This window comes from Rattus norvegicus, chromosome 1 (assembly GCF_021556685.1).
Source record: "Rattus norvegicus strain SHRSP/BbbUtx chromosome 1, alternate assembly SHRSP_T2T, whole genome shotgun sequence".
NCBI lineage: Eukaryota > Metazoa > Chordata > Mammalia > Rodentia > Muridae > Rattus > Rattus norvegicus.
Window position 1 is genome coordinate 258230001 of NC_141534.1, and position 26655 is coordinate 258256655.

The following is a 26655-nucleotide window of genomic DNA, read 5'->3' on the forward strand; positions in this document are numbered from 1 at the left end:
TATGCCAGTCAGGGGTATACAGGGAGACCCTAGCTAAGAAAAACAGGGCAGTGGGGAGTCAGGGGATGTAGCTCAGCGCTTGCTTGGCACACCGAAAGCTCCATCTTTAGCCCCCAGCATGGCATAAATGGGATCTGTGGGCACTTTTGCTGTCCCAGCATTTGGTTGGTAAAGGCAAGAGGATCAAAGTTCAAGGCTATCAACAACTTCATAATTTCAGGCCGTACTAGGACATGAGAGACCATCTCCAATTCAATACGTATGCTTCTAAAGCCCATTCTGTAGGCTGGAGAAGAAACCTGGAGGTGTGACACCAGCTTCCATTCACACTGGTAATACTTCCCAGGCTCGCAACACAAAGTATAATCCACCCTTTTGTAGGTTTCGTGGAAGACACCAGAGTGGGTAGAGAAGCCGTGGAGATGGGCTTCTTGGGAAGACAAGCCACATAGAGTCAGGAGACAACTGTAATATTCTGAGCTCGTAGACATCAGGGCTAGCAAAATCAAAGGCAACACCTTTGAAACCTGGCCTATACCTAGAGGAGCGACGACTCGAGGCTCCCTTTGGTTTTTGAGAGTCTGCTACACAAGTAAGGTTAGCACCCCCGGGTGCTGTCCAAAGCCCCAGTTTGGGTTGCCTTCCCTTCAGCCTGACCCAGAACATCAACAGTACCTCTGAGCTCTTGTCTTCTAATGTTCCCTCCTTCTCCCAGCGACAGCTACTGACCCCTCGCTTTCTCCCAATTTTCAAGATAAAACTGGACTAGGTCAAAGAGAGCTACAGGAAGGGCTGGAAAGGCCAGCTTGTTTGGGGAAAGGGCCTTGTGATCAGACTGAAGGGTGTGGGCTGGCTAGAGTTCTTTTTCAAACATCTATTTCTATTTTATCAATGTGGGTATTTGCCCCCACTCATTATGTGCGCTGAATTCATGCCTGATGCTCTTGGAGCCACAAGAGGGCGCCAGAACCTTTGAAACTCGACTTCAATAGGGGTTTCAAGGAACCACGGAGGTGCTAGGAGCTAACTCTGATCCTCTTCTGAAAAAAGTGTTTCTAACTGCTGAGCCACCTCTCCTGCCTTCTCTTTGAAAAGGAGTTGGAAGTGAAGCCAGCTTAAGGGTGCTGTAGGCTGCTCAGGGCTGGGTGGGGTCTGAGGAAAAGCATTATTAGAGTTCAGCTTAGATGGATCCAGGCCAGGCCAGAGGTTGGGGTTGTTAGTGTTGGGGTTGCATCTGGAATAGACCGAGACAAGTTCCTCATTCAGCAGCATGCTGGAGCCTGGGTCTCACCCGCATCTGCAGAGCATGAAAGTCTTGGACGGACTCTCCCTTTCTTTACCTCAGAAATTGCTTTTACCAGGGGCCTTCCCCACAGGGGCTGCTGGGGGATAATGGGGAGGAACCAGATCTGGGGCTCCAGAGGAAACTGCTGACCACTGTTTCCTGAGTTCAAATACTGAGTTCCCCTGTCTCTTGGGCCCACCCTTTTTCACCAGAGCAGAGCAGGGCAGGGCAGGGCTGGGCCTGCACCTGACTCTCTTTCACTGCTACACACAGTGCACACGGAGTGAGCCAATGTTCAGTTCAGTCTCAAAACTAGTGTCCCAGGACCCAATAACTCGACACAACCTCACTGCTACCACACATTCATTTTCAACACACCCTCATTATATACCTAAGAGCCTCCTCCATGTACCTCATGCTTCCTTTGCCTTCTCAGCTCTAAACCCCTTGCACCCAGAACTGGTTCTGGTAACTAAGAGGCCTCCATTGACACTCACTGAATGAATTTTCCAACACACGTACATAAACATACATACACACATCCACATTAACATGTTACTTACGTACATTTATACATATACCCAGGATCCCCTCGGCTTGTAGTCATATGCATAAATACACTGGCACACTCAGGCAAAAAAAAAAAAAAAAAAAAAAAAAAGAGGCCAAAAGCACACTGTAGACCAAACACCTGCAGTTATTTCCTAGCACTCTAATGAGAAAGCGGTGGCCAATGTCCTTGTCAGGCTAGGCCAAGCCTCTGTGTGTGTATGGGTGTGTGTGTACATGTTCATGTGTAAATGGTCCTTGGGGTCTTGAGGACCTAGGCTGGCAATAGGACAGGTAACTGTGGAGGGGGCTGCGAATATGTCAGCCAGACACGTCTTTCCTCTATTATCTTTCTTCTGACATCAGAAGCTGAGGCAGAAGCACACTGAAGAATGGTCCAAGGCTTCCCCAGTCAGGATAAAAACCATTGGGTATCATGGAGGCCTCAAGCTGTAACCCACAGCAGGGTCTACCTTATCTTGAGTCTCTTCAATGTAGGGAAGTAGGCCTTGGAATTAGCAGCTAAGAGATGCTATCTCTCCCTATGGAACTTAGGTGGCCACAACCAAAGTTGGCCAAAGACAAACCTTTCTGCTTCTCTCGTAATCCTTCAGCAGGGGCCATGCGGGTGGGGGTGTGGGGTGTGTGGGGGTTGGGGGAAGGCTTGTTTAGACCTCAACTGAATTGAGCGGTTGAGTTTTCTTTCTTATGAGTCTCCCAAAAAACAAAGAGCCTTACAGTCTCTAACTGCCCCAAGGTCCTGCAACACAATTTCCTTCCAAGGTCCCCTTCCCCACATCTTCAATCAGGGCTTTCAGGAGCCCTGCTTAAGAGCTATAGGTGAGGGGCAGCAGTTGGAGTGGGGGTGTCTGAGGAAAGACCACATCTAAGGTATTGGGGCTAGGGTGGGATTCCTAGGAAAAAAGTCTGGAACCTGGAGTTAAAGGCAGACTCAGGACAGCTCCGCTGAGAAATGGAGGAAGGAAGGAATTCCTGAAAAAGCCTGCCTCCCACTGAGCCCACTGAGGCATTTTGTATGTGTAGCCCTGGGAGTCACTACACAGACCAGGCTGGTTTTGAACTCATAAAGATTCTCTCCCCTCTGAGTGCTACCATGCCTACAAACTTTACCAATGACTACCCAGAACACTCTCAAACCAAAAAAGTCTCTTTATTGATTGGTTCCATACATGACTCAAATGGCCAAAAAGAAAAAAGAAAAAAAGAAAAAAAAAAAAAAAGAAAAAAAAAAAGGAAAAAGAAAAAAAAGAAAAAAGAAAAAAAATAAAGAAAAAATAGAGGGAAAAAATCATTACAGTGGGGATGGGACATCCACTTCATCTCGCCCTTTACTTTGGCTCCTGATAGCATCCTCGAAAAAGTGGCTGGCACGGAGAATGTAGTAGGGCCCAAGGGACACCATAATCCAAAAGGGAGAATGGGGAGAGAGGCACCCACACACCCTGGGACTGCCCACAACAAGAGGCAGTTAAACCATGAGCCACAGAACCCTGCTTTTGGCCTCTCCTCACTCCGAGCCTCACATGCTCCAACTATGAAATGGAGCTGAGGACACGGCTGTTGCTCCTCCATCTAGGAGGGGACACGGGGAGAGGAATGTCTGCTCCAGCGTGGGGGAGGACAGAGGCCCTTTCCTCCCTAATGGGCTTAAGCAGGATGACCTCAGCGGCTCCTTCCCCTCAGTCAGAGAGGTTAGGACTGGATGCACAGTTTGAAGGGCTGGGAGAGGAGAGTTCTGGAGTAGAGTGGACAAAGACCTATTCCTGACACTGAGACAAAAAACACGGCGACAGACAAATGCTCCCTTCCCTCTGTGCTCCCAGAGGGAGGGAACCTCCCCACCCATCCAAAACAGCTGTTCTAGTAGAGGACTGTAAAAATACACACTGTGGAGGGGTAGGGCTGGAGAGACTCACAAGACTGGGAGGCCAGGCCAGAGCCCTGGAGGCTGGGGAGACAGACAACAGGGGGTTGTCAAAAGATGTGGTCACCAATGATCCCATCCCCAACCAATGATGGACATCCTGCTCCAAGCTCATCACCCCAGAGTGGGGGAAAGAGAAGAGATAGCGAAGTGTCTCCTTGGTCTGAAGAGGCTCAAACTGTATAAAATGGTATGCATACTCCCCTGCTCGACTCTCACCGCCACCTGGGTCCTAGACCCTCCATCTGTCAGAAGAAGGGAGGTGGCTGGATTTCCAACAGGGGAATAGGGAACATGAGTGATTTTTTTTTAATTTACATTTTTAATAATATTATTTTTTTTTAAAAACTTGGAGCTGGGTAAGTGGCAAAAGGGAGGAGCCCAGAATTTTACCCTCTGTTGACAGCCGCCTAGGGGAAAGGGCATTCAACCAAGGCCCCAACATTTAGCCCCTAAGGGCTGTGGGTATAAACCCCAGGCTCAAAGGGATAAATCAGGAAGATGGGGTACCCAGAACCTGGGGTACGAATGGGGACAAATGCCCTGGGGAGAGGAGGGTCAGGACATTTCTCAGAAGCCCAGGGTCCATATAGGCATCCACATGAGTACCCCCTTCCCCCAAAAGGCTCTGCAGGGGCCAGGCCCAGCCCAGGGCAACTCGGGGGCAAATCTTGGCACCTGCCCCCAGCGAGTCCAGTCCCTCCCTGAAGTGGGTAGATGGAGGTTGCCCATTTCAGACGCCCAGTCTCTTCGTTCTGGCTTCTGCTCCCTGGAGCTGTGAGGGGTAGCAGGCAGAGACCTGGGTGGCCGTGGTAGGGCCTTTACTGGGAAGCCTGTGACGTGGGGTTCTCCGATTTGCTTTCTTGGCTGGACGGAGGCTTGCTGTTCCAGGGGCTGTTGGCGCCCAGTGCAGGGGAGTTGTTAAAGCTGTCCTCGTCGTCAATGCCGTTGGCCGCGTCAAACTGGGTGTTCTCCAGCCGAGTGATGAGCCTCTCGTCCTCGTCCCCGAACTCCCCGCCCATCAGGGTGGGCTCCCCCACCACCATCACATCCTGAGAGTGGCGGAGGTCCCCAAACATAATCGGGGCAGGGGCTCGCCCGACCCAGGGCGGCAGATATCCCCAGAGCCCCCATACCCTCCCTAGAACACCCCGACCCCTCTTCATACCCAACTCCTGGATCCCTTCCCACAAAAGGACTCCAGAACATCATAGCCTTTAGCCCCTACCCACCGAATTCTGGGAAGAAACACACTTTTACTCCACTAGCTCCCTACTCCATCTCCTTTGGATTTTAGGGACCCTTCAGCTTCTGTCCATATGTTGTAGGAGTGAGCAGACCAAAACTGAGGGAGGTGACTGTGTTATGTGCACTAATGTGCATGTATGTATTCTACACATGCAACATCCAACTCTGCAGATCCTTCCACCAGTGAGTGCGTCCTGATGGTATATATGTACCTGCCACACAGAATCTGCTCTGAACGTCTTATGTTCTCACAGCAGACTCTGCTGTCCCATGCTCTGTGTGCCTACGGCTGAGACTGTGTGATCCCGGCCATGCATGTATGTGTCTGGCAAAGCTTGTCTCCTGAGTGGAAGGGGTCAAGTCATGCTGGCTCTATAGTACATGGGGAAAACTGACTTTGCTTCTATGTCTGTGAGTGGGCTCAGGCTCAGACTGGGGTCAGGGGTGAGCAGTGGGGCAGCCCAGAAGAGAAGAAAGCCGAGATGCTTACAGGTACCTGGCTGGAGAGAGCGAAGGTGCTGGCTGGGCTCTTCTTCTTGCTGTTGCTGTTGTTGGTGTTGCCGCCCCCCGAGCTCATGGTGCTACCCCCTGACATCTTCCGTTTCCTCCGTTTGCTGGGCTGCTGTCGTGCAGGCTCCGCTGTGCCGGAGAAAGAAGACTCAGGTGGGAGAGGGTCCTGGACCCCTCTTCTCCATTCCCACTCCTCAGAAGCCTGCCTTTACCCTGTTCTCAGTCTTGTAGTCCCAGGAGTAAAAAAGGAACGGAGGGAACTTCATGTCAGGAGGAGATAAGGGTTACAGCCTCAGGTGTCCTGTCAACAGCCTGCTGAGGGCGGGGGCAAGGCACTCACCGGGAGGTGCTACCATCCGCTGCCACTTCTGGAAAAGGCAGGTCTTGAGGCAGTCTCGGGGGCTGAGGCTGTAGGTCTTGTGACGGGACATGAGTTCCTGCATGGGCTCCAGTATCACACAGAGCTGGGGGTAGACCAGAAGGTGATAATGTGAGGGGAGAGACCTGGAGCTCAAATAAGAGAGGCTGGGACAAAACCGAAGTGGTCAGAGGCTTACTCGGAGGTAGTTGAGAGTGGAATTGGACAACCCACACCGGGTAATGTTTTTGGAGAGCTGATCCAACATCTGGGGGTCCTGGGCCTAGAGAAGGGGAAAGAAAACTGGCATCTGGTCACCCGAGCACGTGACATAGTAAGAGAAAGGGGCTAGTAAGTATTAAACCCGTCTCTCCCCTCTATTTTAAGTTCAGGAAATAGCACAGCCACTCAACCCTGCTGCTGCTAGCCTCCCCCTTATCTTAGGTCCTGCCCACAACTCACGTGCATGGCCAGGATACTCCTGGGGATGAGCTCTCTGTGCTGCCGGATACTGAAGTGCCATGTCTTTATCCGCATCATGTCGTCAAACATGAACTCCAGGTACAACCGGCCTTCCACACACACCTGGGGATAGGTTTGTCATACCCCTGCCCCCTTAGCCACACACACAAAAACGTGCCTCTAATAGCTCTCCCTCGGCTCACAGCTCTCCCCTGCATACACTTCCGCTACCTGTGCGAGTATCTAGGTGTGTAACTGCTGCAGCATGCCCCTCCCCATATACCTGTCATACCTGTCCTTTACCCACTCACACACCACAGTAGGAAAGCTTAACAGATCCTCGTCCTTTTCCCAAGTAGCCAGAGAAAAGCCCATCTGCTAGAAGCTCTATGAGAGCAGGCTCTCGTTCACCGTATACCTCGGGGACCCGGGGAACTGAGGTAAATAAACCAAACAAGTATCTGCTGGCCACTCTGCCTGCCCTCCCTTCTCTTCTCATCTGGCTGCTTCCCTTCAGGTTATGCTTCCTCGGGGGAACAGCTGGAGTACACGATGGGAAAGAGGAAATCAAATCCAGGTGCCCGGGGGTGGGTTCCATATCCTGTCGGTTTGCTGACCTGGGTAAACATGGGTTTGCCATGCTGGGTCACCATGCTGCCCTGGTCACAGTCGAGGGACACGAAGTTGCTGTGGAATGCCTCCTTGGGGTGCTTAAGTACGTAATACAGCTCCGTAGCACCCCCCTCGAAAATGCTTCGGAAGTAGCGTGGTATCAGGGTCCGGCCAATGGCTATAGAGACAGGACACGTCCTTCAGGACAGAGATGCTTAAAAAAGGACCAAGACAGACCTCCTAACCCTTCCAGACTTGCAGACTGTGGAGAAAGCTAACACTCCTTCTCACAGAGGGCACTCACTATATCTCTTTGGTCCATCCTCCAGGCAGAAAGTGATGGTCAGCATAGCATCATCCTCGAAGAACTCGGTCGTGAAAGCGTCCCACCAGAGATTGTCACACTCCTGAAGAACCCAGAGGTGAGCATGTGTGTGATAAAACATCCCACAGGGATGCTCACCTAGACACACACCCCCACCCCCAAATCTGTTTCCTTCGCCATACCTCTGTCCAGTTCTGTAGTCGTTTGTTAAGTTCAAATATTCTATAGTCTGTCTGGTTACCATATGGCGTGTGCCTCCTGTGGAAGGAAGGGAGGGAGGGAGGAAGGGAGGTCAGTGGCAGAGCCATCCTATTCACCCCCTTTCTGCACACACGCATGCAAAGGAAAGGCTTCCTTACTGGCTGTACTCCACTTACCCTATCCCAGGCTCCAGGTATGTAGGTGGGTACATGGGAGTTGGGCTGTGTAAAGGAAGAGATTGTGAGAATCGTGGTGGAAGGGGAACTAATGGAGCAGGCGGGGACGTCCCAGTCTCCTTTCAGGAGGTTTACTGTCTAATGAGGACTAGGAAGAAGGAAAGAACTCACCCCACATCCCGATCCAGCATGGTGCCGGGATGGAAGGGAGGGAAGGCGTTGCCGTTCGGGGGCTCCTTCGGGGAGTACAGCTTGAATGACTTTGAGGAACAACCTGATAGAGAGAATGGCACAGATCCCCTGAGCTTCTTTGGAGCTTCCCTGGAAGCCTGCTAGACTGTATAGGAAGGGCTGGTCTTCTGGAGTCTCTGCCCTGGTTACCAGACGGTGGTAGACTAGAGAAGGGGGACTATCCTTTTTTTTTTTTCCGGAGCTGGGGACCGAACCCAGGGCCTTGCGTTTGCTAGGCAAGCGCTCTACCACTGAGCTAAATCCCCAACCTAGGGGGACTATCCTAAAGATCACCTCTCACCCCTTCAAAATCTAGCTCCCTTCTTATTTAACTAAGAAACTGGGAGTGGGGCTGGAAACCTGGCTAGGAGTAAGAGCATGAACCGTTCACTCGGCTGAGGACCTCAATCTGGTTCCCAGCAATTCAGGCTACTTACAACCTACTGTCACTCTAGCTCCCAGGGACATGACACTCTCTTCTGGCCTCTGTGGGTGCCTGCACTTGTTTGCACATACTCCAATACCCCTCTCCCCATAATTAAACATAAAACAAAACTTTAAAGAAAGGAAGGAGCGGGCTGGAGAAGTGGCTCAGTGGTGAAGAGCACTGACTGCTCTTCCAGAGGTCCTGAGTTCAAATTCCAGCAACCACATGGTGGTTCACAACCATCTGTAATGGGATCTGATGACCTCTTCTGGTGTGTCTGAGGACAGCTACAGTGTACTTACATATAATAAATAAATAAATCTTAAAAAAAAAAAAAAAAGAAGAAGAAGAAAGAAAGAAAGAGCAAGCAAGCTGGGAGGGAGTACTCAGCCCTTCTTCCAGTTCACACTCAAGATCCTGTTGCCTTGGCTGAGCCTGAACGACATGCAGGGCTCAGCGGCAAAAAGGAACACCATGACACAGAAAAAAGACCAATGAGACATTAAAATCCCGACAAACTTCCTTTTTTTTTTTTGGTTCTTTTTTTCCGGAGCTGGGGACCGAACCCAGGGCCTTGCGCTTCCTAGGCAAGCGCTCTACCACTGAGCTAAATCCCCAACCCCCAAACCTCCTTTTTTAATCTGTAGAACTTCATTCAATTCTCATAATTTTATGAGGCGGCGGGGACTGACAATAATATTACCATTTCTAAGACACCCATTTTCAAGATATGTCAACTGAGGGCTCCAAAGGGACTAGCCAAGAACATACCATCAGTAACCAGCAAAGCTAGGACTGGAGCCTAGATACTCTAGTTCCTAACCTCTGATCTCCTTTTATCGTGTGTTCAAGTGACCAAGGTGGGGGCAGAGGGATTTAGGGATTCTTCGTTCTTCCTGGGCCCTGCAGGGTCTCAGGAGGACAAGGGATAGAAAGATAAGGGGGCTGGTGTGCCTGTTGGGTGGGGCCCACCAGATAAACAGTTGAGCTTTCAGCCTCCCCACCAACAGCCACTCCCTTATCAGCCCAGCCCCCATGCCCACACCTATACTGGGGTCAAGTATTGTTTCCAGACCAGAAACTCAAAGTCTAACGCTTTTTCTGGAGACCTGAGGTGGGAAGGAAGTAGCTGAGCCTCTACTAAGATAGCATTCTACTTACAAAGGGAACAGAGAAGCCGAGGAAAGGACCTAGGTTCCAGCAGCTCAGTCTAGGAGGCAAACGCAACTAGGAGGTCTCTGTGGTGTACATGGGCATGTGCAGGGGTGGGGGTGCCCCTCCTCCACTCTGTGAAGTGGCATATACACTTCCTGGCACACTAGTTTCTGACTGCCACAGTTAAATTCATACTTGGATAGGAGCCAGTTACCCAGGCAACCCTACTCTTCCCCACCTCACCAGAGAAGGGGGGAAACCGAGGCACAGACTCCAATGTTCTGACCGTTTTTTTCACTTTATAGCCCTTAAAACTTGATTGTACTTTGAAGGTTACCTGTGTTGGCTGCATCTGAGCCCTGTCCCCTAATTTAAACATAAAATCTATTTTCCTCCTGGGGGGGAAGAGACAAAGGAAGACCCTGTGCCAACATGTGTCATTTAATTTTCTCTCCAGGGGCCCCATATTACAACATGGGCGGGGGGGGGGGGTCCCAGAGGGGCCCAGACTACAGTCTCGAAAGGTGCCAAGAGCCAGAGCTTGTATGTACCTGCACACGCGTGTGCCTCATCCTGCCCAGCAGGCTTCCACCTTCAGCTCGCCCAGCTCGCCCCAACACGCCTACCAAGGGCTGGAACCCAGCAGCCCCAGGCAGTATCAGGGCGCCCACAAAAAGTCCTCCTCTTACACAGGATCTCCCACAGGGCCGCGTCCCCATGCTCTTAAGCACTCCCACACTGTTTTTACAGGCTAGTCCTGGACTAAACCTGTGTTTCAGGAAAGCCATTCTGTCTCTACTCAGCCTCCAAGACTCTCCATTCAACAGAAAGTCGGAACTTATGTAGCCCACAGAGGGCCGAGCCTATGTTTCGAACCCAAGAGTCTGCTTCCTCAGAAGTGGCCCTCATCTCTTCTTGTCTTAACTACCTCTGCCCTGCATTTCTGGGTCTCCTAAAGTAAAACATCAGCTCAAGAACTTGAGAAGAAGAGCAGAATTCCTCACAGGCACTGTTGGGGTTTAGGTTAAAAGTTCTGGGGAGCTAGAGCCCAAACTCTGGAGACTCTATTTACACCTCAAGTGAATGGGCGCAAACTCCGCATCTCTCCAAGAGCCATAGCAACTCTAGGTAGCTCCAGTCCAAGGGGCTGGGAGTGAGAAGGGGGGAGGGACATCACCCTGACCATCTGTCCCTGTTGCTGCCTGTCCACAAGGGAGGAATACAGGGACCAAGGTGGGGGTAGGAGTGAAGGAGATGTGTTTTCCAGCCCTAGGTCAACACCTGCCCCTCAACAATCTGGAAGCCTTTAGGAAGGGGTTGAAAAGAGCTCAGAACTAGCAAAGTTTGCTCAGGTTGGAAGCAGCATCCTGGTCTGAGAAGGTACCTCCGGTTGGGCATTTCCATGGTAACCAGACTGACCCGAAGGCAGGCCTACTCCCTTTCGGGGCTAACCAGAGGTCAGCAGGTTTGTAGCCCCCATGCTAAGAGCTGAGGCACTTCTCCCTTTGCCAACATACCAGGCCTGGGCTAGACAGAGAGGGCCTTTTGCCCACCCCAACAAGCTTTTAAGGTGTCCAGACTTACCTGGGAGAACTGAGGGGGTCAGGGGAGGTGCGGGGAGCGCCTGGAAGTCCTCAGGGACCCTGGCAAGGGTGAGGACTAAGGTGGAGCCAACTTCAGCAGCTCATGTCCCGAGTGGGACAGGCCGGTCTGGCTGGGAGCTCCACTCCGCAGGCCGCACAAAGACTCGCATGCACAGCCTCCGCCCGCCCCGCGGGGTCCACAGCCCGGGGGGAAAGTTACAATGGCCACTGGGCCGGGGGCTGGGGGCCAGGGGGCCGGCCTGGGGGGCGGGGGGCCGCGGGGAGTCCGGAGCCTTCTTTGTTTGCAAGGTTTCCCTCAACAATGGCTGCTCGGCTCTTTCCTCTCTCCTCCTCCTCCTCGGCTCTGCCCGCCGCCGCCTCTCGCTGCCTCTGCCTCCAAGCAGCCCGCCCGCCCTCCCTAGGCCACCGGGCCCCTCTGCAGGGGAGGCGGGAGAGGCAGGGCCCGGCACTCACACTCACTCACACTGGCACACTCAGACACACGCAGCGCCCGCCTGCTCCTTCCTTTCTCCCTTTCTCTCCCTCCTCCCTCCCTCTCCTCCCTGCTCGCTCTCTGAGCCTCTCTCCGAAGGAGGCCCCAGGGCGGGCGGAGGGTGGAGCTGCCCCGCCGGCCCCGCCCCCTCCCCGCGAGCGAGGAGGAAGAGCGGAGGGAGGGAGCGAGGAGGGACTGCTGAGAAAAACAAAAGAGATTGAGACGGGGGACTGGGGACCGAAGAGATCGGGCTAGGGGAGACCTGGACCGAGGGGAGGCCAGGGGAGACCAGCAGCGAAACGTACCCTCCAGAGCCACATGAAGGGGTGAAGGGAGGTGCTAGCCTCTGCAGACTCCTAGTATCTTAACCCAGTCAGCCAAACCTCCCACAGATCCCTTAGGTTAAAATCCGGGCCGAGCTGCTGCTACTCTGGGGTCCTCTGGAGAAATCCAAGAGTAGCTAGATGGGAAGCTTGGAGGTTTACTTTTGACGGAACCACATTTTTGAGTTCAGCTTGTAAATATTAGAAAAAAGATTGGACACTCCAGGCTTCCCTGCCCCAAACACAACCAAGCCCCAAGCCCTGGATTAGATTCTCTTTATAGGGAACACCCTTCCCGGACACCACCCCTGAAGCCACGTGGATGCCAGGGAAAGTGATGTTGTCAGAGTAAGGAGGGCAAACTTGCCTATCCAAGGGTCTACAGAAGGGCCCTCAAAAGGGACTATAGAATCCTTCTCAGGTCTTAATAAAGCTGTTTGGTTAGTGCGATAGGACTTGCTTCATCTCTCTTCCTAGTGGAAGAGATACTTCTGAAACTTCCCTGGAAGTCCAGGCCCTACTACTTTAGACAGAAAAAAGAAACACATACACAGACGCAACTTGAAGAAGGCCCCCCCTACCCTACTACCCTCCTTCCCCAACTCTATTCAGGAACAATCAATACAAGGATGGACGGGGTTTTTCGTGGCATACACACAGAAGTAAGAAAATGATACTATTGCACCTGGCTCTGCAAACATGCTCTACACATAAATTACACTTCTCACTGTCACATAGGTCAGCATCTGATGCATACTCCTTAAACCCTACATACACCCATAGCCCAGGGATGCGCACGTAGACAAATTCGGAGTTAGCTAAGAGCCCAGCCTCCATGTTTACAGGTGCTAGGACCATGCGTGTATCCCGACCTTACACACTGAGACTGTTTTATTACTTGCTGAGTCTGGAACATGCTGTCACATGGATATCCTAATCAATTATTACACAGAGATTCTCCAGAGCCTATCTTCCCTGGAACCTGTTCTCAATCACAGCCTGCTCATATGCTATACTCTAGCTTTCACAAACACTGAGGTCTATGCCATTTTAGCCAGAACCTGCAATATACAGCCTACCACCAGGATACAAGACATTCCTTTTAGCTTGAAAATTTAGATTCCCAATTCTGAAATAAGAAACACTCCTCCTCTTCCTCCAACAACAACAACAACAAAAAGAAAAAAAAATGCCTGTCATTCATTCGTACCTTCTAAACTGATCTGGACAGAGTAGAACACACCCGGAATCCCAGTACTTGGGGAGCTGAGTAGAAAGATTTCGATGAGTTTCAGAACAGCCTGGACTACACGGAGTCCCATGGCCAGCTTCAGCCATATGAAGAGACCATTTTACAAAATGAATACGTGTTTTTGGATGTGGTGGCACAAGCCTTTAATCACAGCACTGTGAGTTCAAGGCCAGCCTGGTCTAAATAACAAGTCCCAGGCCAGACAGGGCTACAGAATGAGTCCGTGTCTTAAAATAAACACATACACACATGGAGCATGCGGACCTGGGCATTGCCAACACGCAAGAGGTAGAGGCAGAGGAAGAATCAAGGAACTCAAAAACGGCCTCAGCAAAAACACAAATAAACTTCCCAAAGTGTGTCGGCAGCCATCACCTGAGCGCACGCGCACACACACACACACAGATACACGGGGACATGTGCACAGGAGATCAAATGCACAAACATCAACAGAACAAGTGAGCCAGGAAGGCTTGAAGTTGGAAACCTGGACTGGTTATAAACCCTTTCCTGGAGCCATGCAGCCATTCCTAGTCCCATTCCCTGCCCCCTCCAGGATTCAAATGACTGTCCACATAGGGATGGGGGAGGCCCAGAGCTCAGAACCCCCCACCTTGCCTGTCTAGTCAGACAGGAGCCACAAGGGGCCTCCCCTCTCCCTGTGAGAGGAGCTCTTAAGCACCAAGATGTATCAAGACTCTGACCTATCATTCAAAAGGCTCTCAGTTCCTTTTCTGTAGCAAGTCTGCTCCTGCTCTGACCCAGTTCCCCCAGTGCACAGGGCAGAAAAGGTCCAGTCAACGGTACTAAGTCTATGTCAGAAGGCCCTAAAAATTGATTGGGGGGGGGCAACAAAGAATGACAAAGGGGAGAGAGGCCTAGGAGTACTCCTAGAGGTGGGGGCTCAAAGAAAAGCAGCCCACAGTATGAGGTACCAGCACTGCCCCCTGCCCGGGCCCCTGACCCAGGCCTCCAGTGTGCCTGCCCCCCTTCCTTTGTCTGTGCCCGGCCTCCCGTTGGCCTGGCGCTCTGCCATCCTCCTCTCCTGGCTCCCAGCCGCCACCACTGCTGCCTCCTCCCCTCCCCCTACTTCTCCCTGCCTTAACCCTTCTGAGCTACATGCTGCCCTAGACAGGCCTTAGCCCCTCAGCATCCTGCCCAGGGAGATGCTCCTTCGCAAGGCTTGTTCCTGTTTCAAGTCATTTAGCCTCGAGATGTTGTTCTTCACCGGAGGAGCACCAAGGGGGCTGGAGGGGTGTGTACATGTGTATCCTGTGGTGTTTCTGCGTGTGTATTCATGTGGCTGTGTGTGCTCTGGCTTCCCTCAGTCACATGTGTGGGGCATGTGCTGTCTGTCAGGCTGGGGGAGGAGGAGGAGCCCAGAGACAGCAGAGCACAAAGGAGAGACTCAGGCAGGCAGACTGCCAGAGTGCCTAGGCCCCAGGACTGCTCAGAGTGGTGCTGGTCCTCAGACCTAAACTGCTATATGCTGCTAGAATGCCCTTGGTTGAATGAAGCATGTGCTCTTACCCATATATGCAAGGCTGTCGCTTCCCCTCCTTACCCCAACTCCTACCATTCTCCACAGACAGGCCTCACTCACTTTAAGCCCTTTCCCACGTGGTCTCCTCTTGAAGTCTAATGTCTATCCATTCACCAAGACACATCAGTCTATCAGACTTCATCATCAAGAAAAAGATGCTCTCAGCTATCCTGTGCATGCGTGTGCGAGCTCACGCTCCCCCCCCCCTCTCTGGCAAGCTACCATACTACAAAAACAATGTGAGTTTTGGAACAGTGACTGAAGTTGCACATACACACCCCTGGGCATGGGTCCTCTTCCTGTCTCCATGAGGAACCAGTCTCCCACTGATGCATGCAGGTACTTTGCCCTAATTCCAGGACCAATCTCCCATCTTACCCCAGCCTGACAACTTCTCCATATAAAACCCCCAAGAATAAAAAAATTAAGTTTCAGTCAGGCGGCGGTGGTGACACATGGCCTTTAGTCCCAGCACTCAGGAGGCTGAGGCAGGTGGATCTCTGAGTTTGAGCTCGGCAGTTCCTCATCTATAGAGTGAGTTCCAGGACAGACAGAACTGTTACATAGAGAAGCCCTGTCTTGGGGGTTAAGTTTCAGCCCACTAGCTTGTTTAAAGCTTTGCCTTACTTTGGGTTCTCTTACATGATACTGTAGGGAGAAGACCCACTGGTGGGCCAAGAGCATGAACTATCTTGTCTAACATTGGCCAATTGCAGAAGAGAACACACACACACACACACACACACACACACACACAAACATACACATCAAACTGGTGGGAAGGATATGAGGCTAGGGAGATTCCTCTCCTCCTCCTCCTTCCCACCCTCTGTAGCAGGAGCCGGGGGTCCCCACACCCAGATGCTCCACAAGGTTTCTATCCCTTCTCCTAGGCCCTATGCCCCAAAAATGTAGCTTCAGCAGTCACTTTAAGTGTCGGCCCAACCTAGTCTAATTTGGCCAGGGTCACATGATTTCCAAGGAAGATTCTGCACTGGCAGCTTCCCTTGGGGGATGGTGTTTGTGTGAGTATTGGGGGGCTGGAGGGCCCTAGTTCTGAAGTACAGGCTTCGCAGAATACAGGACATACAGACCACTGTATTACTTTACTAGAGATAGCTGCCTCCATCCTGGAAGGTAGGCCAGTTTGAAGACACAAGAGTTATAAGGAGGGGGCAGACTATATTCTAGTATTCTCTTTAGACTACCTCTCCCATCACAGGGTTCAACTTTTTCCTCTAAGCACTTGTAGAGCCCACACCCCGACCCTGCGAGAAAAATCTCAAACACTCTCAGACACAGGTGTTCCCTGGCAAGATCTGATACCTGTTAGGGAACGTTGGGATTTGAATTTGGGTCCTCAAGTGTTCACTTTGGGGGGGGGGTCAAGCATTGCTCCCCCAACTCAAAATTGCAAACCACTCAACTTCATGCCCCACCTGGAACTGCTACATTCCCCCTCCCACGAAGACAGAGCTAGCAGACCCAAGGGCCCAATTATCTGACACCCCCTAGGAGTGCTTTCTGTCCCTCAGAGGGCCAACCTTCCCTGGCAACAGACAGGAAAAGTTAAAGGGGGGTAAGATGGGCTCCAATCAACTCCTCCCCCAAACAGCATCCTAAGAAACAGCCCGAGGGGGGGGGGTGGATGTCACAAAATATGTAAGAGGCAATAAGCAGCAGGAAAGGGGGGGGACCCAAATCAACCAATCAGAACTCTACGATGACCCGAGGGGGGGTCAAAAGTCCAAAGTCACTTCTGATTGGCTAACACCCTGGAATTCTGGGAATTTCAGTCCCCCCATCCCTCCCCAGTTAGCCTCCCCCCCTCAAAAAAAAAAATACAAGCCATCCTTAGCACCCCCTTCCCGTGCCGCTGGGCAGCTGCGCATTTATACAGAGCAGAAAACCCGCCCCCGACTGAGGCCCCACTAACTCCATACTGTCCCCGACCCCCACCCTGCCTTCGACGCCCCCCACATACAAATTATCGCCAAACCAGGGGTAAAGGGGCCCAGAGGGAGAGAGGGGCCAAGCGGCCTTGAGACCCACTCACCAGGACAGGCACAGCCCACTGACATCTTCACATCGCCCGCTGCTGGGGGCCCAGCCGAGTCACGATGCCCGCCCCTCGCAGGGACAGGCTGGGCATGAGCCGCTGCCGCCGCCCGCGGCCCCCGTTGCCCGCGCCGCCGGCCCGGCCCGGCCTTTGCCCGGTGCGGGCCGCCCCTGCCTGCAGCGAGGGGCCTGTCAGGCGCGGAGCAAACAGGAAGGAAGCCAGGCAGGAAGGCGAGCTGCCTCTGCGTGTGTACGCGCGGGTGTGCGTCCCCGGAGTGTGTGTCCGTGTGTGCGCGTGTGCGTGTGCGTGTCTGTGCGCTCCCGCCGCCCTCCCCGCCGCCGCCCTCGCGCTCGCTCCCGTTCGCGCGTCCTCTCCCTCTCGCAGGCGCCGGCTCTCCGGCCCGAGTCGAGCTGGGCCGGGCTTTATTAATATGCTAATTGTCCTGGTAGTGGGAGGGGAGAGCCGTGTCAAAGTGACCCGGGCGAGCGCGCCTCGAGCGACGACGTGCGTGCGCTGCGCGGCGAGGGGCAGGGAGCGCTCCCGGGAACCGCATGCATGTGACGCAGCTCTTAAAAAACGAGACGGAGGCAGAGACCCCGGTGAGGGCGGGCGCTTGGGAGCGGGAGGAGGCGAAGCCTCACGCTCGGCGTCCGTCCTCCGGGTGCGCGGGGTTGGGAGCGTGGCTGAGCGGGAGCGGGAGCGGGGATTGGGGGAGGCGGAGCCTGGGTGGGCAGTGAGGTGTACCCTCTCTCCACCCCCGGGAGGGATGGGGCTCTGACCCCTGTCTGTGCTCTTCGCTGAGACCCTAGCCGTATTCTACAGGCCCTGTGTGACACGCTTCACCCAAAGCTGGGTGGGAAAAGGAGCACTATCCTAATTCTCAGAGCAACCCCTAGACTCATCCCTTTCTAAATTAACAAGACCATGCCTGCTAAACCAGTTGGGACTAGAGCTAAAAGGGTTAATTAAGTAGGGACCCCGCCCTCCCCTGCCTAAGGGCCTGAGGTCTGCATTTTGCAAGGGGACACAGGGCTATGGTATGACCATTAGGCTGGGGGTTGGGGGGGGGCTAGGAAGGCCATCCTTTCCTCTTGCAGCTCTGACGCACCAATTAAGACACTTCCCTTCCCCCACTTTCTCCTTCCAGCCCTGGAACCTTCTACCCACCCACCCCCATCCTCCGCCCCCTGGAAGCAGCTCTCTGTTGAGGGTTTTGGAAGTGGAGAACAGGAAGCCTACTCCTTTAGTGCCCCCTACCCATAGGGACAGAGGCCACGGCGCGGGCTGGGGGTGGGGCATCCTGGACAGTCTGTGTAAGAAACACTCTTCCAAAGGGAGAACCCTCCCAACCTTCAGGCAGTCCTCAAGGACTCCTCAACCCAACCCTTAGAGGGGAAGAACTCTTCCATCCCTTCCCCAAAGCCCAGCCCTAGCTGCCTCATAAACAGGAAATACCTATTAGCGGGGAGGAGGGGAACTGCTTGAAGGAGTTCCGGGGGGTGGGGGGTCCCCAAGCCTTAGCTTCTTTCTAAGGCTTCATAGTGTATTCCGTGGGTAGATTCTGGGAACCTGGGCTGGTATCTTCTCTCTAAGGTTTCTGAGCTAGACTGAGTAGATTGGCTTCCCTTTGTTGCTAAAATGGGGATTGGTTGACCAAGGTGTTTGATTTCCCTACCCCGACTTAAGAGTTTGCACAGGTGGCTTGACTGTCCAGGAGACGGTTACAAATGTGGAGGCTAAGGTGCTATGAGACCAAGTACCCCAACCTTAGGTTTTTGCTAAGGAGCAAGAAACTATGGAAGGAGAGCCTGAGGATTGAAAGGAGGGCGTGCCTGGGAATGAGAATACCCCTCCCCCAGCGTTGAGAATAGGAGTTGCTCCTCGGGATTACTCCGCTTGAAGTCGTCCCCGTCCCCACCCCCACCAAGGGCATAGAAGGACTTGACAAAAAAACATCCACACACCAGCATTTCCTTGGCAGCATCCTCTCTGCCAGAGTGCATCTCCTTTCCACGTTCTTTCAGAGGTCAGCACTAGAGGGAGCAGAGAGGACCTAAGGCAACAAAATAGCCCAGGGTTCTGGATGCTTAGATTTGAATTCCAGCACAACCCCCTCATGAGCTGAATGGCAGCCTACAGCCCCACCCTGAACTCCCGGCTTTACCCTCTGTAATTGGTACCTGCAGCTTGATGAGATATAAACCAGACGATGTATACCCAGATCCCAGCATAGCCTCTCTCCCCATGTAGCAGTACTGGATAGACGTTATTAGTACAGTATGCTTTTTTTTTTTTTTTTTGAGTTTATTTCAAAGATGACAGGAGAGCGCGGAATGGAGGAAGGGGAATGTCTTTCAGCTTTGACTCCGAGAGTGTGCCTTCTCCCGGTCCTGTGACCACTTACCCCCAAGGCCACTCATTCCAGACAACTAGCTAGACCAGATTCCGTGCAGATCCTGAGCCTACAGAGAGGTCTTCCTTCCTTCTCAATGGGAGATTCTTCTGGGTCAGAGATATAGAAGGTGAAATGTAAGGACGGAGACAAAAATCTAACTGCAGCAGTGAACAAGTACCAGGCTGTGTGCTGGGCGTTGTACACCTTTATAAGTGGTCTCCTTTATAAGGACGTTGTACATTCCGGTGTGAATGATGCCTGTGCATGTGTGTGTGCATAGTTTCATGTGTATGTGCAGAGGCCAGAGGTCAACCTCCGGCGTACTTTCTCGGGAGCCATCTTAATCTTAACACCGTCCAGTCTCTCACTGAGCTGTGGGGCTCCCAGGTTAGGCTAGACTGGCTAACCCTGACGGCTGTGGAGCCCCAAGGATGTGCTCATCCCCAACGCCCCAGTGCTAGGATTACAGGCACTTACTACCACATCTGTATTTTTAGGTAGGTGCTCATGCTTGCAGAACAAACCCTTTACCCACTTAGCTTCTCTCTTGCCTGGAACTACTGATCCTACCGCTTCCGCCTCCCAAGGATTTCATGAGGACCTTTGGAAGGTGCTGTTTATCGCCTGCATTGCACAAGCAAGCACACTGAGGCTCAGGGTTGGGCCACACAGCTCAGTGGTAGAGAGCACACCGCCAAACCAAACCATGTGCAACTCCGCCTGCCCTCAGCTTTGACACGCTGGGGTTCAGAGAGCTGAATACAACTCATGTCGGAGGGGAGGGAGTTATTTTATGCGTATGGTCTCTTGCAAAAAGAGACAGAGGGGAGAAGAGTGGAAGGAGGGTAAATAAAAAAAGGAAGTACATGGCTGGAGAGATGACTGTGTAGCCGGCCTTAAAGATCCACCTGCTTCTCCAGTGCTGGGATCAAAGATGTGTGCACCCTGGCTCATGCAGGATGTTCTTATAAAAAGACTAGGGTCCAATTGCCAGCACCCACATGGCGGCTCACAGTGATAACGTAAGGAGATCTGATGCCCTCTTCTGTGCACACACACATGCACAGGCATCATTCACACCGGAATGTACAACGTCCTTATAAAGGAGACCACTTATAAAGGTGTACAACGCCCAGCACACAGCCTGGTACTTGTTCACTGCTGCAGTTTGATTTTTGTCTCCGTCCTTACATTTCACCTTCTACATCTCTGACCCAGAAGAATCTCCCATTGAGAAAGAAGGAAGACCTCTCTGTAGAGCACTGAATGATGCACAGTATAAGTGCATATATGTGAGTAAAACGCCCACACACAGAAAATAACTTTAAAAAAAAAAGAATAAAGCTTAAAGCATATATGAAAATGACATCATCATGATTTAATTTTTTGTCAGTACTGGGGATTGAACCCAGGGCCTTATGCATGCTAGAACTGTTGAACTTCATTACCAACCCCGAAAATGTCATAATGAAACTTATTTTTTCATATATTTTCTTTTTTATTGGATATTTTCTTTATTTGCATTTCTTTTTTTTTTTTTAAGGTTTATTCATTTATTATATATAAGTACACTGTAGCTGTCTTCAGATACACCAGAAGAGGGCATCAGATCTCTTTACAGATGATTGTGAGCCACCATATGGTTGCTGGGAATTGAACTCAGGACCTCTGGAAGAGCTCTTAACCACTGACCAATCTCTCCAGCCCTCTTTATTTGCATTTCAAATGTTATCCCCTTTCCCAGTTTTCTCTTTGGAAGTCCCCTATCCCATCCTCCCTCCCCCTGCTTCTATGAGGGTGATCCCCCACCTCCCCCACCCACCGCTTCCCCACCTTTCCGCCCTGACATTCCCCTACACTGGGGCATCAAGCCTTCACAGGATCAAGGGTCTCTCCTCCATATATTTTCTTAGAAATAATTTTGTGTGACTGGTAAAATGGCTCAGTGGGTAAAAGTCCTTGCCACACAGGACTCACATCAATACCTTGAGTCTACGACAGCAGAAGAAAGAGGACCCCCCCAAAAGTTATCCATTGACTATTCTACATCGAACCTAGGCCACATATAGGCAAGACAGGTGTTGTCCTAGCCCAGTTTACACCTGTAATCCCAATAGTAAGTGCCCGCCTATCGGGGGCCACATAGTAAAGTGAATGTTCTACCACCGACCCACAACCCTTAGCCCAGGAGGTTAATCACTTTTTTTTCTTTTTTCTTTTTTTTTTTTTTCCAGAGATGAGGACCGAACCCAGGGCCTTGCACTTGCTAGGCAAGCGCTCTACCACTGAGCTAAATCTCCAACCCCAAGGTTAATCACTTTAACCTTCCTTTAAAACCATTTCTCCTGGGGACTGGAGAGATAGTTCAGTGCTTAAGAACACTGGCTGCTTTTCCAGAGGTCCTGAGTTCAATTCCCAGCAACCACGTGGTTCACAACCATCTGTTATGGGATCCGATGCCCTCTTCTGGTGTATCTGAAGACTGCTACAATGTATTCACAAAGACTGCTACAGTGTATTCACATAAATAAATAGATCTTTTTAAAAAGTAAATAAAAAATAAAAACAAAACAACAAAAGTAGTTCTTGCTCTTCTCTACCTACTATCTAGTAAATGCTTCCTCACTATCTTCTTTAGAAGGATTACCTTTGATTCTTCCACTCCCACCCTAGGTGATTTAGGGTCCCAGTTTCATTTTGTTTTTTTTTTGTTTTGTTTTGTTTTTAATATTTTATTTATTTATTATATATTATGATTACACTGTCGCTATCTTCAGACACACCAGAAGAGGGCATCAGACTCGTTTCAGATGGTTGTGAGCCACCATGTGGTTGCTGGGATTTGAACTCAGGACCTTGGGAAGAGCAGTCGGTGCTCTTAACCACTGAGCCATCTCTCCAGCCCTCATTTTGTTTTTTAAGGAAATATCATCTCAATAGATGTAGAGGAACCATGCCTGGGGAATTTAGGTCATTGAAATTTTCGGAAGGTCACAGAGCTAACAAGCGGCTAGGTCATCCCTTCCTCCTCCTCAGCAGGGATCAGACATGCAAAGGAAAAAGCATCTTTGGAGCTGCCCTGGGAATTATGGTGCCAGCAGAAAGAGGGAAGAGAGGCCCCAGGGCTTGGCAGGTAGACCTGGGATGATGCAGAGATGGGGCGGAGCCCTTGTGAAAGGTCTTTAAGTGTTTTTGGACACAGGAGTATGAGGCAGGATCTCATTGTATTGCTGAACCAGCCTGAAACTGTCTTGTGTAGAGCAAGCTGGCCTTGAACCAACAGCTGTCTTCCTGCCTCTGACTCCTCTGAATGCAGCCCATGCCTGTTGATTTTTTTTTTCTTAGATAGGGTTTGAACTGTAGCTTAGGCTGACCTGAAGCTTGCTATGTTGCCCAGTCGGTGCCAACTTCTGCTCCTCTTGTCTCAGCCTCCTGAGACGTTGGGATTACAGGCCTGTAGTACCAAGTGCATAACATTCTCTCTCTCTCTCTCTCTCTCTCTCTCTCTCTCTCTCTCCCCTCTCTCCCTCAGACTCTCTCTCTCCCTTCCTCCTTCTCCCTCTCTCTTTCTCTCTCTCTCCCCCTCTCTCCCTCAGACTCTCTCTCTCCCTCCCTTCTCCTCTCTTCCCTCCTTTCTCCCCCTCCCTCCCCCTTCCTTCCCTCTCCTTCCCTCTCCCTTCCTCCTTCTCTCTCTCTCTCTCTCTCTCTCTCTCTCTCCCCCCTCTCTCCCTCAGGTTCTCTCTCTCCCTCCCTCCTTTTCTCTACTCTCTCCCCTCCCTCCTTCTCTCTCTCTTTCTCTCTCTAAAGATAGGTTCTCAGATGCCCCAGCCTGGAAGTCACAGTAGTCATGAATGATCTTATATTTGAAGTAATCCTTCTGCCTCAGCTGACTGAATGCTGGCTGGCATTATAGGTTTGTGTCACCATGCCTGACTTCTGATTGATAATTCATATTGGAAAAACATGTCGTGTGAATTAATGTCTCTCTCTTAGGAAAAGGTTTTATAAATGTATTTTTAGATTTTTTTAATGTCTATTGAGTGTTGGGTCTGCATATTATTTATATGCACCCTGTGCATATCTGGTGCCTTCAGAATTCCGTCCTGCTTTTGGCTTTCTTGATCACTGTCTTCCTATTGAAAATTTTTATAGGGTCTATGAGTATACCATACTGATTATACTTACTGTTATCTCAACAACAACAACAACAACAACAACAACAACAAAAGCCTTCTGGGGCTGGAGAGATGGCTCAGAGGTTAAGAGCACTGACTGCTCTTCCAGAGGTCCTGAGTTCCATTCCCAGCAACCACGCGGTGGTTCACAACCACCTGTAATGGGATCCGATGCCCTCTTCTGGTGTGTTTGAAGACAGCCAAGAGTGTATTCACATAAAATAAATAAATAAATCTTTAAAAAAGCAAGACAAACAAACAAACGAGAAATCCATTTTTTAAAAAGTGGACATGCTGACAGGTACACGGAGTCCTAAAACTGGGGAAGCAGTTCAGGAGGCTTGCCACTTCTAGACCAACTGGAGCTCTAGGGTGAGACCCTATTCAAATAATAAAAAGATAAGTCCATCGGGAAAATTAGATCAGACTGTGGTGGGAATGGACGCAGATAAATGGCGGCAGTTCCCAGTGTTCGGGTGGCCGGTCTCTGAGATTTTTCTTCTTGGTCTTTAGGAAGAACACCTCTGTTTTGTTGCAGCTCAATGCTCAGGACGTGCACATGCAAAGCGGGTGCCGTGCTAGCGGGGTTGTAGACAAACCACCAGCCACAAGTTCATGTCTGTCCTTAGGGCCTGACGTGGATGACGGGGAGTTAAAGAAACGCATAGAGAAGAGCTGGGCTTGTGTGGGCCGTGCACTCTGACGAAGACAGGCGAGCAGCCCGGAAACACAGCTGGTTTGCCGTACACGGCTGAACCTGAATCAGGAAGCAGGTTCACTAATTTTGGTTCCATGTCTGCAGGGGAGCAGTCATGTAGGAGCAGGAAGCTGTGGTTGGTTGGTAGTTTCTGCGCACACTACCAACGTTTTCGGAGGAACCAAGGGAAGAACTTGCCGCCATTCCTATGGGTCTAAGACTGTAGGGTCTCTGACATAGCTCTGCTCGTATTAGCAATATGCATTCACTCGGGAAGCCATCTCCCCACACACTGGACACTCAGGAATTTTTTTTCCTATTATCTTTCTCTTTTGTTTTGTTTGGATTTTGTTTTTGAGACATGGTTCCTCTATCTAGCCCCGGCTCTCTTGGAACTCACTTTGTAGACCAGAGCGATTGCTAGGCAGTGTTGGCCCACACCTTTAATCCCAGCACTTGGGGGGATCTCTGTGAGTTCGAGGCCAGCCTGGTCCACAAAAGGAGATCTGGGACAGCTAAGGATACACAAAGAAGCTATTTCAGAATTGGAGGGCAAAAAAAAAAAAAAAGTGTTCATCATCAGGTACCCTGTCTGGCTTTGCTGTTGTTGTTGTTGCTGTTGTTGTTGTTGTTTTTCTTTCTTTTTTTTTTTTTCTTTTTTCTTTTTTTAGGAGCTGGGGACCAAACCCAGGGCCTTGCGCTTGCTTGTTCACTAAAATTCACTGCCACATGCCTGGCCCTGAACCTGTGGACTCGGGCAAGATTTACCTCAGCCTCTCCCCAGCTGAGTCCATAGGAAGTACCTGGCCAGAGCATCTTTCTTTTGAGGTGATGGTGATGAAACTGTGGGTAGTTCATATGCTAGGCAAGTGCTCTGTCATTGAGCCACAGCTTTGTCCCCAATGCCTGCATTTTGGGGGAGAAGAGCAAGTCTCATTAGGTAGCCTAGGCTGTCCTCTAACATCCGGCCTCAGCCTCCTGGGCACTAGGAATATAGCTGAGTGTCACACCCTAACTTCTTTTAGAATGTCTCTTCCACAGGAGAGAGTACAGTGACATTCCATGCCATTCTTAGTCATTCCTCAGGGACAGTTTCATTTACTTATTTATTTAAAAGATTTATTTTTGGGGTTGGGGATTTAGCTCAGTGGTAGAGCGCTTGCCTAGGAAGCGCAAGGCCCTGGGTTCGGTCCCCAGCTCCGAAAAAAAGAACCAAAAAAAAAAAGGATTTATTTTTATTTATATGAGTACACTGTCGCTGTCTTCAGACACACCAGAAGAGGGCATCAGATCCCATTACAGATGGTTGTGAGCCACCATGTGGTTGCTGGGAATGGAACTCAGGACCTCTGGAAGAGCAGTCAGTGCTTTTAACTACTGAGCCACCTCTCCAGCCGCCTCTTTCTTTCTTCCTTCCTTCCTTTTTTTTTTTTTAGAGTTTGTTTTCTTTTTTTTTTTCTTTTCTTTTTTTCGGAGCTGGGGACCTTTTTTTTTTTTTTTTAAAAAAAACATCTTTTTTTTTTTTTTTGGTTCTTTTTTTCGGAGCTGGGGACCGAACCCAGGGCCTTGCGCTTCCTAGGCAAGCGCTCTACCACTGAGCTAAATCCCCAACCAAGGCCCTGGGTTCGGTCCCCAGCTCCGAAAAAAAGAAGCAAAAAAAAAAAAAAAATCTTTATTTATTATATACATTGTAGCTGTCTTCAGACACACCAGAAGAGGGCATCAGATTCTATTACAGATGGTCGTGAGCCACCATGTGGTTGCTGGGAATTGAATTCAAAACCTCTGAAAGAGCAGTCTCTGCTGAGCCATCTCTCTGACCTCGAAGGAACGTTTCTGAATACAGATGTAAGCAGAGGCATGAAGAGAAGAAAGAATCTGGGGTATGAGGTTAGGAGGATAAGGAGCGCAATGTCATTTTTGACTATAGATGACTCATCTTTGACCTAGACTCTAAAGAAGACCCTACCTCTTACACCAGTAAATAAATGAATGAATAAATAAATGAATGAATAAATAATCTAACAGCCAGGCATGGTAGTAAATGTCCATAATCCCAGTTTGGGGTTAAAGACAGGAGGATCAAAGCCAGGGCTGGAGAGATGGCTCAGCGGTTTGGAACACAGACTGTTCCTCCTGAGTTCAAGTCCCAGCAACCACATGGCAGCTTACAACCACCTATAATGGGAGATGAGATCTGATGCTCTCTTCTGGTGTGTCCGAAGACAGCAACGATGCACTCATCATATATATAAAACAAATAAGTAAAATCTTTAAAAGCAGTACAAAGCCACATAAGACGTATACAGTTACATATTTCAATAATAGCATGTGAGTGCGAAAAACCAAGAAATAATGGAAACATCTAATTATATGCTCATGTAATGGAACTAGTTTTCTTTCATAGCCCAGGAACCTAGTGACTTCATTAACACATTGATACGTGAAAAAAAGCAAACTGTGAAGCCTCCACATACAGAATGACGCCATCGTTAAACGAACCTGGAGTCAGTTTTCCTGGCTCAGTCTTTGTAATCCCAGCATTCAGTAGGCTGAGGCAGGACTGTTACAAGTTTAGGGCCAGCCTGACTGCATAATTCAAAGCTAGCTCAGACACTGCTTCAAAGACACACACCCCCACGCCCCAATAC

The 26655-nt window shown here is 50.6% G+C and overlaps 1 protein-coding gene and 1 long non-coding RNA gene across 7 annotated transcripts in view; one reads left to right on the plus strand and one right to left on the minus strand.

The window, feature by feature from the left end:
- Positions 1-17017, minus strand: part of Ldb1 (LIM domain binding 1) — a 26241-nt gene extending 9224 nt beyond the window's left edge. Inside the window, exons 1-11 of one of the 6 annotated variants that reach the window (NM_001438053.1) lie at positions 16735-17017; positions 7843-7945; positions 7672-7716; positions 7477-7552; positions 7274-7376; positions 6975-7147; positions 6358-6480; positions 6095-6178; positions 5878-6001; positions 5524-5666; positions 4082-4831 (exon numbers count right to left, since the gene is read on the minus strand). In NM_001438053.1, coding sequence (NP_001424982.1) covers positions 4601-4831; positions 5524-5666; positions 5878-6001; positions 6095-6178; positions 6358-6480; positions 6975-7147; positions 7274-7376; positions 7477-7552; positions 7672-7716; positions 7843-7945; positions 16735-16759 — 1230 coding nt within the window. In that variant the 5' untranslated portion in view covers positions 16760-17017 and the 3' untranslated portion in view covers positions 4082-4600. 6 annotated transcript variants of the gene reach the window in all.
- A 218-nt stretch (positions 17018-17235) lies between these two features.
- Positions 17236-21711, plus strand: Ldb1l (LIM domain binding 1 like). The gene is made up of 2 exons (XR_015653456.1): positions 17236-17336; positions 21367-21711. It is a non-coding gene; the product is annotated as an LIM domain binding 1 like (long non-coding RNA).
- Positions 21712-26655: the final 4944 nt, after the last annotated feature.